General features: G+C 34.4%; 1 protein-coding gene across 2 annotated transcripts in view; it reads right to left on the reverse strand.

The window, feature by feature from the left end:
- Positions 1-11,727, reverse strand: part of LOC145259116 (large ribosomal subunit protein bL20m-like) — a 53,203-nt gene extending 41,476 nt beyond the window's left edge. The window contains exons 1-2 of one of the 2 annotated variants that reach the window (XM_080116786.1): positions 11,513-11,727; positions 863-973 (exon numbers count right to left, since the gene is read on the reverse strand). In XM_080116786.1, the coding sequence (XP_079972912.1) occupies positions 863-973; positions 11,513-11,599 (198 nt within the window). In that variant the 5' untranslated portion in view covers positions 11,600-11,727. The remainder of the gene's footprint in view (positions 1-862; positions 974-11,512) is intronic. The other variant, XM_080116785.1, reaches the window with a different exon arrangement.
- Positions 11,728-11,988: the final 261 nt, after the last annotated feature.

Below are 11,988 nucleotides of genomic sequence, written 5' to 3' on the forward strand. Positions count from 1 at the left end.
CGGCTCATCAAGAACTTGTTTACATTGGACTTGAAAACCACCATATTGCAGTCAGCTGGAAAGCAGGCAAATGGAAGAGAGCTCCACAGGCGTGCAGTTCTAAGAAAGAAACTTTGTTCATGGAATCTACATTTATGGACTACACGTTTAGGTTTTCGTTAGATATTCAAAAAAATCAAACGCCAAAGATTCTTACGAATTCACTCAGACTGACTCCTTTCAAAACATTCGACTGAATTCACAACCTCGAAATAGTTGTTTTTACCTCAAATTTTACTTTTTTTAACTCCTTGTCCAATTACCAATTAGGTGACATTCGATTTGCCAGAGATGTAGTTCACTTTTTTTAATTTTCATAAGAGATTAATAAGCATGTTGGTCTGCATCACCTTTTCGACTGGTAAATCAGTAAATCCGACATAGTTTAGTAATGACGTTTTGTTTTATTGTTTTTTTTTCATTGTATATTTCATGTTTATCTTTGTAAAGAAAATTTTATTTTCCTGACCCCCCCATTGCACATTGTCAAAAATGTGGGCTTTAAGTAGGTCAACAACAATACAATTTATGGTAATTTAAAGAACGATATATATGGCGAAGGACGTACAATATGAATGTGGTATTTTGGTAAAAGAAGAGTGAATGTAGGAATGAGCTAGATTATCATACTTAGCATTAGTTCCTAAGGAATGCTCCACCCCCTCGTTTCAGCCTTTTGCCAAATTTTTTTAATTAAAAATTTTATTTTTTGGAGAAATAAATATTTACTCTGGTTATAATATTTTATCCTGTTTAAGCAGGTACTTCAGCTAGTTTACAATATTAATCATTATATTTTGTTTTTGAAGAACAGCAATATTACCTCTCTTGCATTTTGTCTTCGGAGCGCCCGAGACCAAGTTGAATATCGAAGAGCTCTATGCACATACCGTACAGCAATTGAAAAACAGTTCCTTTTGCGGCCATAATAGTGCTGGAATGAAAAAGAAAGAAAAAACATTTATTCAAAAATAAATCAGACACAAAACAAGTAAATTATTTTGATTTATATTATCTTTAATTATTGGAATTCTTTCCACATGAGTAATTTGTTTATTTATTTGTTTTTTTTTTATTTATTTGTTTGTTTATTTTCTGTTTATTTATTTGTTTATTTGTTTGTTTATTATTTGTTTATTTTTTATTTATTTGTTTGTTTGTTTATTTATTACTTGTTTATTTATTTGTTTATTTATTTATCTATTTATTTGTTTATTTATTTGTTTGTTTATTTGTTTATTTATTTGTTTGTTTATTTGTTTTATTATTTGTTTGTTTACTTATTTATTTATTTGTTTGTTTATTTGTTTATTTATTTGTTTGTTTATTTGTTTATTTATTTGTTTGTTTATTTGTTTATTTATTTGTTTATTTATTGTTTATTTATTTGTTTGTTTATTTGTTTATTTATTTGTTTATTTATTTGTTTATTTGTTTATTTTTTTGTTTATTTGTTTATTTATTTGTTTGTTTATTTGTTTATTTATTTGTTTATTCATTTATTTATTTGTTTATTTATTTGTTTGTTTATTTATTTGTTTGTTGGTTTATTTGTTTATTTATTTGTTTATTAATTTATTTGTTTGTTTACTTATTTGTTTATTTATTTGTTTATTTATTTATTTATTTGTTTATTTATTTGTTTGTTTATTTGTTTGTTTATTTGTTTGTTTATTTGTTTATTTATTTATTTATTTGTTTGTTTATTTATTTGTTTGTTTATTTATTTGTTTATTTATTTGTTTATTCATTTATTTATTTATTTGTTTATTTGTTTATTTATTTGTTTGTTTATTTGTTTATTTATTTATTTATTTGTTTGTTTATTTATTTGTTTATTTGTTTATTTATTTGTTTATTTATTTATTTATTTATTTGTTTATTTATTTGTTTATTTATTTATTTGTTTATTTATTTGTTTATTTATTTGTTTATTTATTTGTTTATTTATTTGCGGACTGTTTTCCTCATCTTCTATTAGCTGACCAAAACTTGGTGAAATGACAACAACTATGGAAGGCAGTAATTACTGAAGATACAGTTAAGAGACTCAGCATTCCTATCCCGTCGCGGTTACCACCTGACGAAGGCCACAGGAATAGTTGGCCGAAACGTTGTGAAACAACAACAAATGAAGGTGTGGATAATAGTCTACCAATAAATAAATAAAACATATTTTGATTTTGTTTTCATTTTTTGGGGGTTTTTTTTTTGCGTTACGATGGACTAATTCTTCGACTCCACATCAGAGTCAAAGAATTGGTACATTATAACGTTAAGATAGCAGCTTATCCAGTGTTGACAATTTAATGGTTTTCCTGCTAGATCTGGAGATTTCATTTGGCATAAAACTCGTAAAATTTGGATCTAGTGGTTAAAAGACCTGAGCATTTTTCCCAGCATCCTTAGCAACAAACTGAATATACAGTGACACGCAAAAGTATTGGATACATGTTATTTTCTATTATAACTTTAGTTTATGTTCACCATTTTTTTTATATTTGTAAAGTTTTAGTTGTATGTTGAAGGAAAATTAAAATCTCATGGTTTAATCCATTTTTTTTTTTATCAAAGTCCAAAATTACCTTAGAATTCTACAATTAGAATATACAAAATCAGTTTTAAAAAAATAGCATGGCTTACGGTTATAAAGGCTGCAAATCTGGGGTACTGGTGTATCAAAGAGGCCCCAAATTTCTGGCCTCAGAAAATTGAGGTCATGTAATATTAAATGACCAGTGTAACATCAAAAGACAAAATATCTGGCCTTCAGTCAGGATCACAGTGTAGTATCTGATCTGATGCTAATCTTCACCTTTTCTGTCCTCATTCAGTGGAGGAGAAATTCTTCATGACCAAGACAATTTTTATTTCTGTTCCTATCCAGAGTGCCCCTTTTTGGAGAACTGGATTTTTCCCCACATTAAAAACCAACGTCGTGTCTAACTCTGCCCTCATAGGGAGGCAAATAAATAGGAGCATCAAAAGACATAAACTCCTCTTTTTGGGGATCCGTACGGTCAATTACCCTCCCACAACCAAAAGATCTGATTTAATTGGTTACTTTTATCCCTTTGTGATTTTATTGATCGTAAGAAATAAACTAAAAAAAGTTTGTTTTTTTTTTATCTTTTTTTAAACATCTCAAAGAATTTTCATTTTTAACAAACAATGAACATAAATATTTCATTCTGTTTAGTTAATATATATTTTTTTTTTTTCATTTATTTATCCCAAACGAGACACAGTGCTACTTGGACATAAGGGCTACTGTTTGGAACCATCTCTACAGGGACACTATGTAGGGAGTTGACCAGCAAGATATCTGTTCACATTATACTTGAACTTTTAAATGTCAGTACAGCCAGAGAAGCAGGAAACCGGGAGGGAATTCCTAGCAGTTCAAAGGGAGAAACTATCAAGCGTAAAAGACTTTCTGGTATCTAGGGATGCTCACAGTTAAGGGGTGGGACTTTGCTACTTGTCAGGAGTATTTACATCAAGGGGACATAAATGCTACAAGTTTGTCAGAGCACATTCCCTTAAAATACTTGTAAAAGAGGTACAGGGATGTAACATTGCAGTGATGGGGCAGGGATTGGAGTTTGGTAGATAGTGCGGCAGCTATTTGGTTGTAAATTTTTTTTAATCCAGTGAGAGACTAGTGGTAGAAGCACCAGCCCAGATGTGGCACCAATACTCCATGCGTAGGCGAGTGCTGACTTTGTAGAGATACGTGATTTTGCATGTTTCATGCAATGAATGCAACCAAAAATGCCAAACTTCTAACTATTAGTATGGATTTAAGCAAGCCTGATCTACTCCGAATGTCCTAATGGTCATCTTTGAACGCATATACCATATACTGGACAAAGATAGTAAATATAGGGTGCGACTGCTTGATATATTCAAAGCATTTAACAAAGTCTGTCATAAACGTATTCTTATGAAAATTAATTCATATGATATTTTAATGAAAATTGCACAGGTACAGGGATGCAAGATTGTGGTGATGGAGCAGGGGTTGGAGTTTAGTTGATAGTGTGGGACCTATTAGGTTGTAAACTTTTTTAACCCTGTGAGAGACTAGCAGTAGAAGTACCAGCCCAGATGTGGCAACAATACTCCATGCATGGGTGGCCTCGTAGAGGTACAGGATAGTCTCAGGTGTGAGTAATTTTCTAGCACAGTAAAGAGAGCCCATCCTCTTTGCAGCAGCCTTGGCAATGTCTTCAATGTATTTGTTCCAATTCATGTTTACTGTGAATATTAAGCCAAGGAGTTTGAACGAATGGTATCAGGTCGCATATTATTAGCCATGACCATCAATGGTTGAAAAGGTTTCTTGTAATTGTTAAAGGAAAGAAGCTCAGTCTTAGTAGCATTGAATGTTACCATCCATTTAAGTCCCCATTCTACTACGGACTGAAGGTCATTCTCTAAGGTTTTGGTCATTTTCTTATAGATATGTATTCATTCGTTTTCTCCTTGTGTCTGCTATAGAGCATGGTGTCATTGGCAAATATACCATTTTATGAAGGCAGTTGTTTATAAAGATCACGAATAATAAACGTTCGAAGATTGACCCATGTCGAACACACACACATTTACATCATGTTGTTTTGACATATGACTATCTTCTCATGTCTAAAAAAGATCTGATTATATTATGTATTCATCCAGTATGATTAAATTTTCATTAAAAAAAAAAATTCATCCCAAACCCAGTCAAAGGCTACTGACCTAGCCTCCCCTGTCTTATCCAGTGCGTGGTATATACATTTAAGATATTTGCAGTAGAATGAGCTTGCCTAAATCCATATTGTCAGTCGTAAAGAAGTTTAGTATCTATGAAGTGGTGGACTAGTGTTGAATTGATTAACGACTCAAAGAGAAGGAGGCTAATGGGGCGATAATGGAGTGGGTCAGTTCTTTCATCAGAATTTTTGAATACTGGTATCACAGAATCAATTTTCCAGCAGTCAGAAAAGCAAGATTTGGTAAGGAATTTGGGAAGAAGGATTCAGTAAGGTATTTGTTGTAGAGTTTGAAGAGAACAGAGGCTATTTCAATGCAGGATTTTTTTAAAGTATAAATGCCAAAGACAAACTTCTATCTTTTCACCACCAATGCTTTGATATCCACTAGATAAGATCAAGCTCAAATGCCTACAAAGTATGCAGACTTTTTATAATATCATGAACGTGAGAAGGGGCGATTTTCAGATCATCAAGTATGGCTTCTGTCCACAAATGGAAATTTAGGAGAGAGCGATTTGTTGGGTCTAAAGTGGACTTGGAAAAGAACTGCAGGGCAAGTAGGTCAGCCTTCTCTGTTACCGTGCTATCTATGTGGTCAGGCTCCTTGCCTGGACCAATGTGACTCTCTCTCCAGATTTCTCTGTCTTCCATCAGCTGCCTCAGATCTTCAGGATCACAATTGGCATTATGTGCAATTTGCTGGTTGTATGTGGATCTAGGTCGTCCTATACTCATGTGCCTGTGCCGTGGAGTTCACAGCAATACATTTCTCACCAGCTCTTGTTTGCTCCTATGGCAGTGACTGGCAAATCGCTCCCTGATGGTAGTAGATATGGCAGGTAGGTTGCCATAAAGTTGCTGCTTCGTGGGATGATCTTGCCAAGATATATTTAACACTGCTCATAGAACACAAGTGTATGTGCCATCCAGCCTTCTTTCCAATCTTTTGGTGAGTGCCTACGTTATAGCAGCATAAACAAGGATAGACTCCACCACTGCCCTGAAGAATTGCCCTTTCAGTTTATCAGTTAGCCTTGAAGTCCATACTAACTGCAGCTTATCCAATGCAGCCCATGCTTTTGAGATGCGGATGCAAACGACCTTATTGTTGTTGAAGAGTGGGTGAATTGTTGATTATTCTCTATTTACCAGTTATAAATTTTCCAGAAAGCACGAGTTCCTAATGTCTGCGACTCAATGCATTTTCTGGTGATTGGCTGCGGCTATTTCACGTTTACAATTATTTCTAACTTCTATATACTTTTGTCTATTTGTACTGGATGAATCTCACATAAATCTGCAGAATGCATGCTGCCTTTGAGCAACGGCAGCTGCACAAGTAGAAGTGAACAATTAGGGACAGCACAGCTTGCTTTAAAATTCCTGTGCTTCAATTGCTGCATTGAACCATTCAGTAGCGTCATTTGCACACTGTTCAACAGGAAAAGAAAAGATACTACTCCATGAGGTATCTCTGATGTGATCCTGGATGGCTTCCCAACAGCTTTTCTGAAGTACTTTGTCATTTTAAGTAATGGCTCTTCAACTTGAGGTTAAGGCTATCAACATTTGTCAAGTAATCCTCGGGAAATGTGATCAGAAATAGGTCTTGCAGTGAGGCTTGCTGATCTTCACAATCTGGGAGCCAAGTCGGTAACCTGACACTGTATCAGAGAATGGAATATAGAAAAACTGTGTGTGCTGTTACCAGCTATATCTGTATTATTCGAGAAACCAAATCAATTACTGTGGAGGGTATTAAAATCACCAAATACATGTACTTCAATGCTAGCATCCAGAGAGAATGCTGCATCTATGCTGTCAGAAGCGTGGTTTATTAGGGTTCAGTCCTGGGTCAAGGGAAAACAGTAGAGAAAATAACTAATGTTAAGTTGCAAAGTTAGTCTAAAACACATGAAGGTCTGGTTATCTGATTCAAGTTTAAATTTTCTAATCAATGGGAGAGTGTTGTAGTCAAAACTTGCTACAATCACAGGCAGGAGCTAATTCTCGCAGTTCGAGATTTGAAATCCATTTTCTCCGTAGTTTGTCCAATCACAAGCCAGCTCTCAATCACGTGACCGAGTGTATAAACGGTAAAACTGAGAATGCTCTCCCTCTTACTCTTGTTCTCCCTGGCTTTCGCTGGCAGCAGACATTCCCTTGGGTCTTTGGCCCCAGGCCTAACGTGAGTACAACAAGCCAACATGGCTATCATCAAAACTTGCTTCCGCGTGTGCTTCACACACATACTCTTTCCTAACACAAGACACTAACCCTTTGTCCCATCTCTACTATCGGGCGCACGCTCCTACAAACGTAAACACATTAAACACTTTTCTTTCTCTCTTTCAATAGGCCTGACCTATATCTGTCGGATATCTAATTTACATTCCCACATCAGAAACTCTATGACTACTATAAATACAAGTGCGCATGAACACTGAACTCTCCTACTAACTTGTTTCTCTATTGTATACGCAGATACAGATGACAAATAAAGTCGCTTTTGAATACAGAATGAAACTATTTCGTTGTCTATTATTCTATAAGGGCGTTACAAATACACACTCCATGTTCATGCATATGTCAGAGTCCTTACGGTAAAGTGGGAGGTCATGTTTAAGTGGTTAAAGGGGATTGATGTAGTGTAGGTTAATTTCACTTTATGCTAAGATATCCGGGGAGTTTGCTAGAAGAAATGATTCATCATTGTCTAGGTTAGTTCTAAGCCTACAAATATTTGAGAATGTGAGCCTCAAGGGAGGAGGTGAATTGGTTTTGCTCGAGTGTGTGTCTGGTTTGACCACATTGTTCGAGTCGTTATTTTATTTAATAGTTTCAGTTTTAGGGTGAGAGGAGTCGGACGAAGTGAATATGTAAACATGCACACACAAGTAGACCATTAGCCAAATCTTCATCTACTATGCTAGTCAATATAACGCCAAAGTATCTCACCACAAAAAATTGCAACATTTGTTTTTTGTGCTTTTAGGTTGGGTCTACTTCATATTAAAAGTTGGACAAGATTTCAGCATGAGAAAGTTTAAAATTTCCATAATAATTTTCCATTATGTTTTAAAATACTAACTTGGTCAGTTTTCATGATAAACCTTGCATTTTTACCCATGTTTTCAGGGTCAATCTTTCATATGCGGGGCTCTATGGACAAACTTATCTTTAGTTGACCTTTGACAACTAAATATCTTTGTTTGCTAGCCAAATAGAAAAGTTATTAGCCAAACCCACATGATTTTTAGAATATGACATCTTTGTTCTGTGACGAGTATGTACATCATAAAGATTTTTTTTGTGTTTTTTAAATAAGTGTAATTCTAAATATACAACAAATTTTATGTTGATACTTGAAGGTATAAACATTCTAATTTCTTTAAATGTTTTTTAAACAGCCTTCGTTAAAAAAAAAAAGAGTATATTGTTCTATTAAACTTTTATTGTTTAAATAATTTAACTTTTCAACTTTTTTTTTTTTTAAATAAAATAAAACAAACATTGCGAGTGATTTTTCAAAATGGCGACTAGAAATAATGAAATGCTTATCTTTTGGCGATTGCATTTCTTTCACTAACAATCTTCCAAGGCTCACTACTGAATGAAAAATATCTTTTCAACTTTTTTTTTTTTTTTTTTAAATAAAACAAAGATATTTTTCACTCAGTAGTGAGCCTTGGAAGATTGTTAGTGAAAGAAATGCAATCGCCAAAAGATAAGCATTTCATTATTTCTAGTCGCCATTTTGAAAAATCACTCGCAATGTAGAGCCCTGATATGAAATGGCCGCCAGTGATGCTGAATCACTCCTTATCCCATATCTATGATTAGCTCTATCCACCCCGATTCAGGTAAGTCATGATGTTGTTTTCAAAGTTGTTCGCACTTCCTCATCCGCATCATCTTTGACTGATGAGAATTTTTCATATTGTCACACAGTTGCCATCTTGGCAATGTCCACGTGCATTGGATGCCTTCTGCAGGTAAACCTTAGGACATTGCATCCTTCCAACCTGGCATAAAACCATAAAAAAAAAAAAATGTTGCAATTTTTGTGTCAGTTGGTGGTGATTAACCTGTTTATACAGGATTGTGGCCTTGGGAAAGCCCACCAGAGATGAGTGTAGGATCTCTTTCCATGCATGACATGGCACTAAAACCATCTCGATATTATAAGACTGATGTTAGAGCGGCCACTCTTAGTGCTACTTAAGAGTTAGGACTCCTGTAATGTCAGCCAGGAAACGGCATCCAGACACTGTCAAATCAGTACTCTCAAACCTGTCAGACAAGAGTAGCCCAAACTAATCGCATGAACATATGTGGCAAGCAAGCACTCCCAAGATACCCAGTTTTAGAGGAATAGATTGAGACAGAAGCTAGCGACAGCATTCATTGCCCTAGTCAGGAAACAAGGCCAAGCACTGGATATCTTTGTCAAGTTCCTGTGGCCACACCTCTTCACCTGACTAATAGACAAAGACAGACTGAAAGTTTGGCAATAGGCAGAACTTATCTACTTCTTAAGCAATTTAGGTTTGCAAACCGAATAATTTTTTTGAATCAGTAGCTTTAGGAAGATTGTCGACTAGGACAAAGGAGGCTTCTCTCCCCATTGCTTTGGTGCACGGGTCTAGCATCAGTTTTCCGTCTCTCTAGCTGGGGCAAAAAGCTAACAGACCGTATGTACACATTCTCACTCTTCATCTCTCTATCTACTACTGGTCCCCGAGAACACCTTCGCATAGCTGACTGCTAACTGACGTCAACTCTCCATTCTTTGTCTTTGTCTACACGCTGGACTATCATTCCAATTTCCACTACTGCACTCACTTCTCTTCCCATGCACGAACAAACAATAGTGCGATGAACACACATTTCCTTTTCTTTCTACAATACCAGTACCGCAACGAACATTGGTTACACACGCGCGGACATGAACACATGTTATAACTAAAACATTCTTTCAACAGTAAATAAACGACGTTTATCTTATCCATCAATTGAGTCTTTGTTTCCTTCAATTCCATTCGTTTCATTATTCTTTTGTAACAGGATTGGGATTTATATATCCTAGTCCCCTACAGATTTGACAAGTACCATAGGTTTTTTTTCTTTGTACAGAGGAAAATCAAATTTTAATGATATCGATCGGATAACAGTCATTTTGCCTTTTCGTAGACGAGAAGGAGGTGTCTTTAAACGAAAAAGTGATTAACAAACGACAAAATGAAAAAGGGATTTAAAAGGGGCATAGAAACTAAACAGTGCAACAAACTAAAATGTTTAAGCAGGTATTTTTTCTGCCCATGTTTCAAAATAATCTCGTAAAATTTTTACAAACTTTAAGCAGTGATTGGGTTTATCTCCCCTGACGTCCCCTTCCTTGTCCTCGAAATAGGTAAGATGGCCGCGACACAATGGGTCTGATTAATGTTTAATTTTCCTCTGTAATTCTATATGTTATACAGGTGGCCATTTTCAACACACATGCATCGATCATGTGCAAAATGGCCACCCGTGATAACATATAGAAAAATACATGGTTTAATATTTGGAAAACTACTTGTTTTTCATCTAATTTTAATTTTTCGCCAATACTACACTGTGACAAGGCAGTTTGGTACGCGAGTGCACATTTAACAGCCTTCGTTTATGCTCGCACATAGCGTAAACGAAGGCTGTGAAATGGAAAATAGTCCCAGAGTTCAGGGGTTAATACCAAACAAACGGTAAATTTGCGACGGAAACGGTTACCATATTCTTTTAAAGCACACCGAAAAATACAAAACAAAAACTTTTTTTTTTCTATACGAATGTGAGACGAACCTTAAAGTAAAATAATACCGATTTTTCTGTATTTTTTAATTTCTTCGTGTCTTTATTGAAAGATGAAAACAGAAAAAGAAATCGAAAAAAAACTTTTTAGCCAATAAACACAAAAAATGCCCCCTCTCTCAGGTGGCCAGAAAGTGGGTGCTCATTTTAAGTTAAATTTACATGGAAAAGTGATTACGCACTTTTCGAAAGTAATTTTTTTTTTTAACTATTTTTTTGCGACGGAAACGGTTTGCAGATTCATTTTTAGCACACCGAAATCTACAAAAAAAAAAAACATTGTTGTATACGAACGTGAGACGGGCCTTAATGTAAAATTGTACCCTACTTTGTTGTCTATAGTAAAAAATTTTAAAAAAATGCCCTAAATGACAAACCCGTGTTTCCTTTATGACCTTTGGGCATTATTTTTAGAAGGGACTTAAGAATATTTACACCGGTTGACTTACGAAATACCCCCCACCCCACTTCTTGTAAAAGATTTTAAATAATTGTTTCAACAAACTGAAAATAAAGTTCTTGATCGGTAGCAATCGCTTCGGATTTTTGGAAATTAAAATAAAAAATGTTTTTTCGTTTTTTTTATTCATTTAAAAACGAATTTAGATTGCAAGAAAATTCGCCGGTTCGAACATATCTGAAAACGTTTTCAGGGGGGTAAAAAGCTTTTCAGTAATTTTAATATTATTATTTCATTTCATTCTTATTATTCTTTTATGTTTTTTAATCAACAGTAAAATATTTTTTTAAAAATTAAAAATCTACAAAAATATTTTTATCTTTAATAATAATAATGATGATGAATGAAGTAGCATCGCACGACGCACAACACGTTTTTATTTTTTGCACTAAGTAATACTTACCCATGCCAATCGTAAATACATCGCTTTTCTCCAGAATCTGTCGGGGCCACGATTCCTGACGGCGTTTACAGACGTTAAGAAGACCATTCTGGAAAATAATCTTTATCTAAATTAAATTATTTTTACTTAAAATAATTCAATCCTTCGCAGCAATCAACTTAGTGAGTCAGGATTTTCAGAGGAAAAGAAAGGGAAGTCACTCTGTCAGGTTTTGCAAAGGGAGGTAATTTTTTTACTTTTTATTTTTTTTAAGAAAATGACTACAATGTTAGAAAGGTCACAAAATTCAGCCTTCATGCTTGAATCTTTTCTCTCTTCGATTAGTTCAGATGACATTCTTCTAGACTGAGTCATTTTTTGATAATCATTATTTCTAACCGTATTTTAAATCAGAAAATTAGTCAAAAAACAGTTTATTTTGTTTCACTTTCACATTTGTGACCTATTTGCGTTTGGAAAATGTAATATTCCTGGCT

Source organism: Euprymna scolopes, chromosome 34, assembly GCF_053919585.1.
Source record: "Euprymna scolopes isolate OS-2025 chromosome 34, ASM5391958v1, whole genome shotgun sequence".
Lineage (NCBI taxonomy): Eukaryota > Metazoa > Mollusca > Cephalopoda > Sepiida > Sepiolidae > Euprymna > Euprymna scolopes.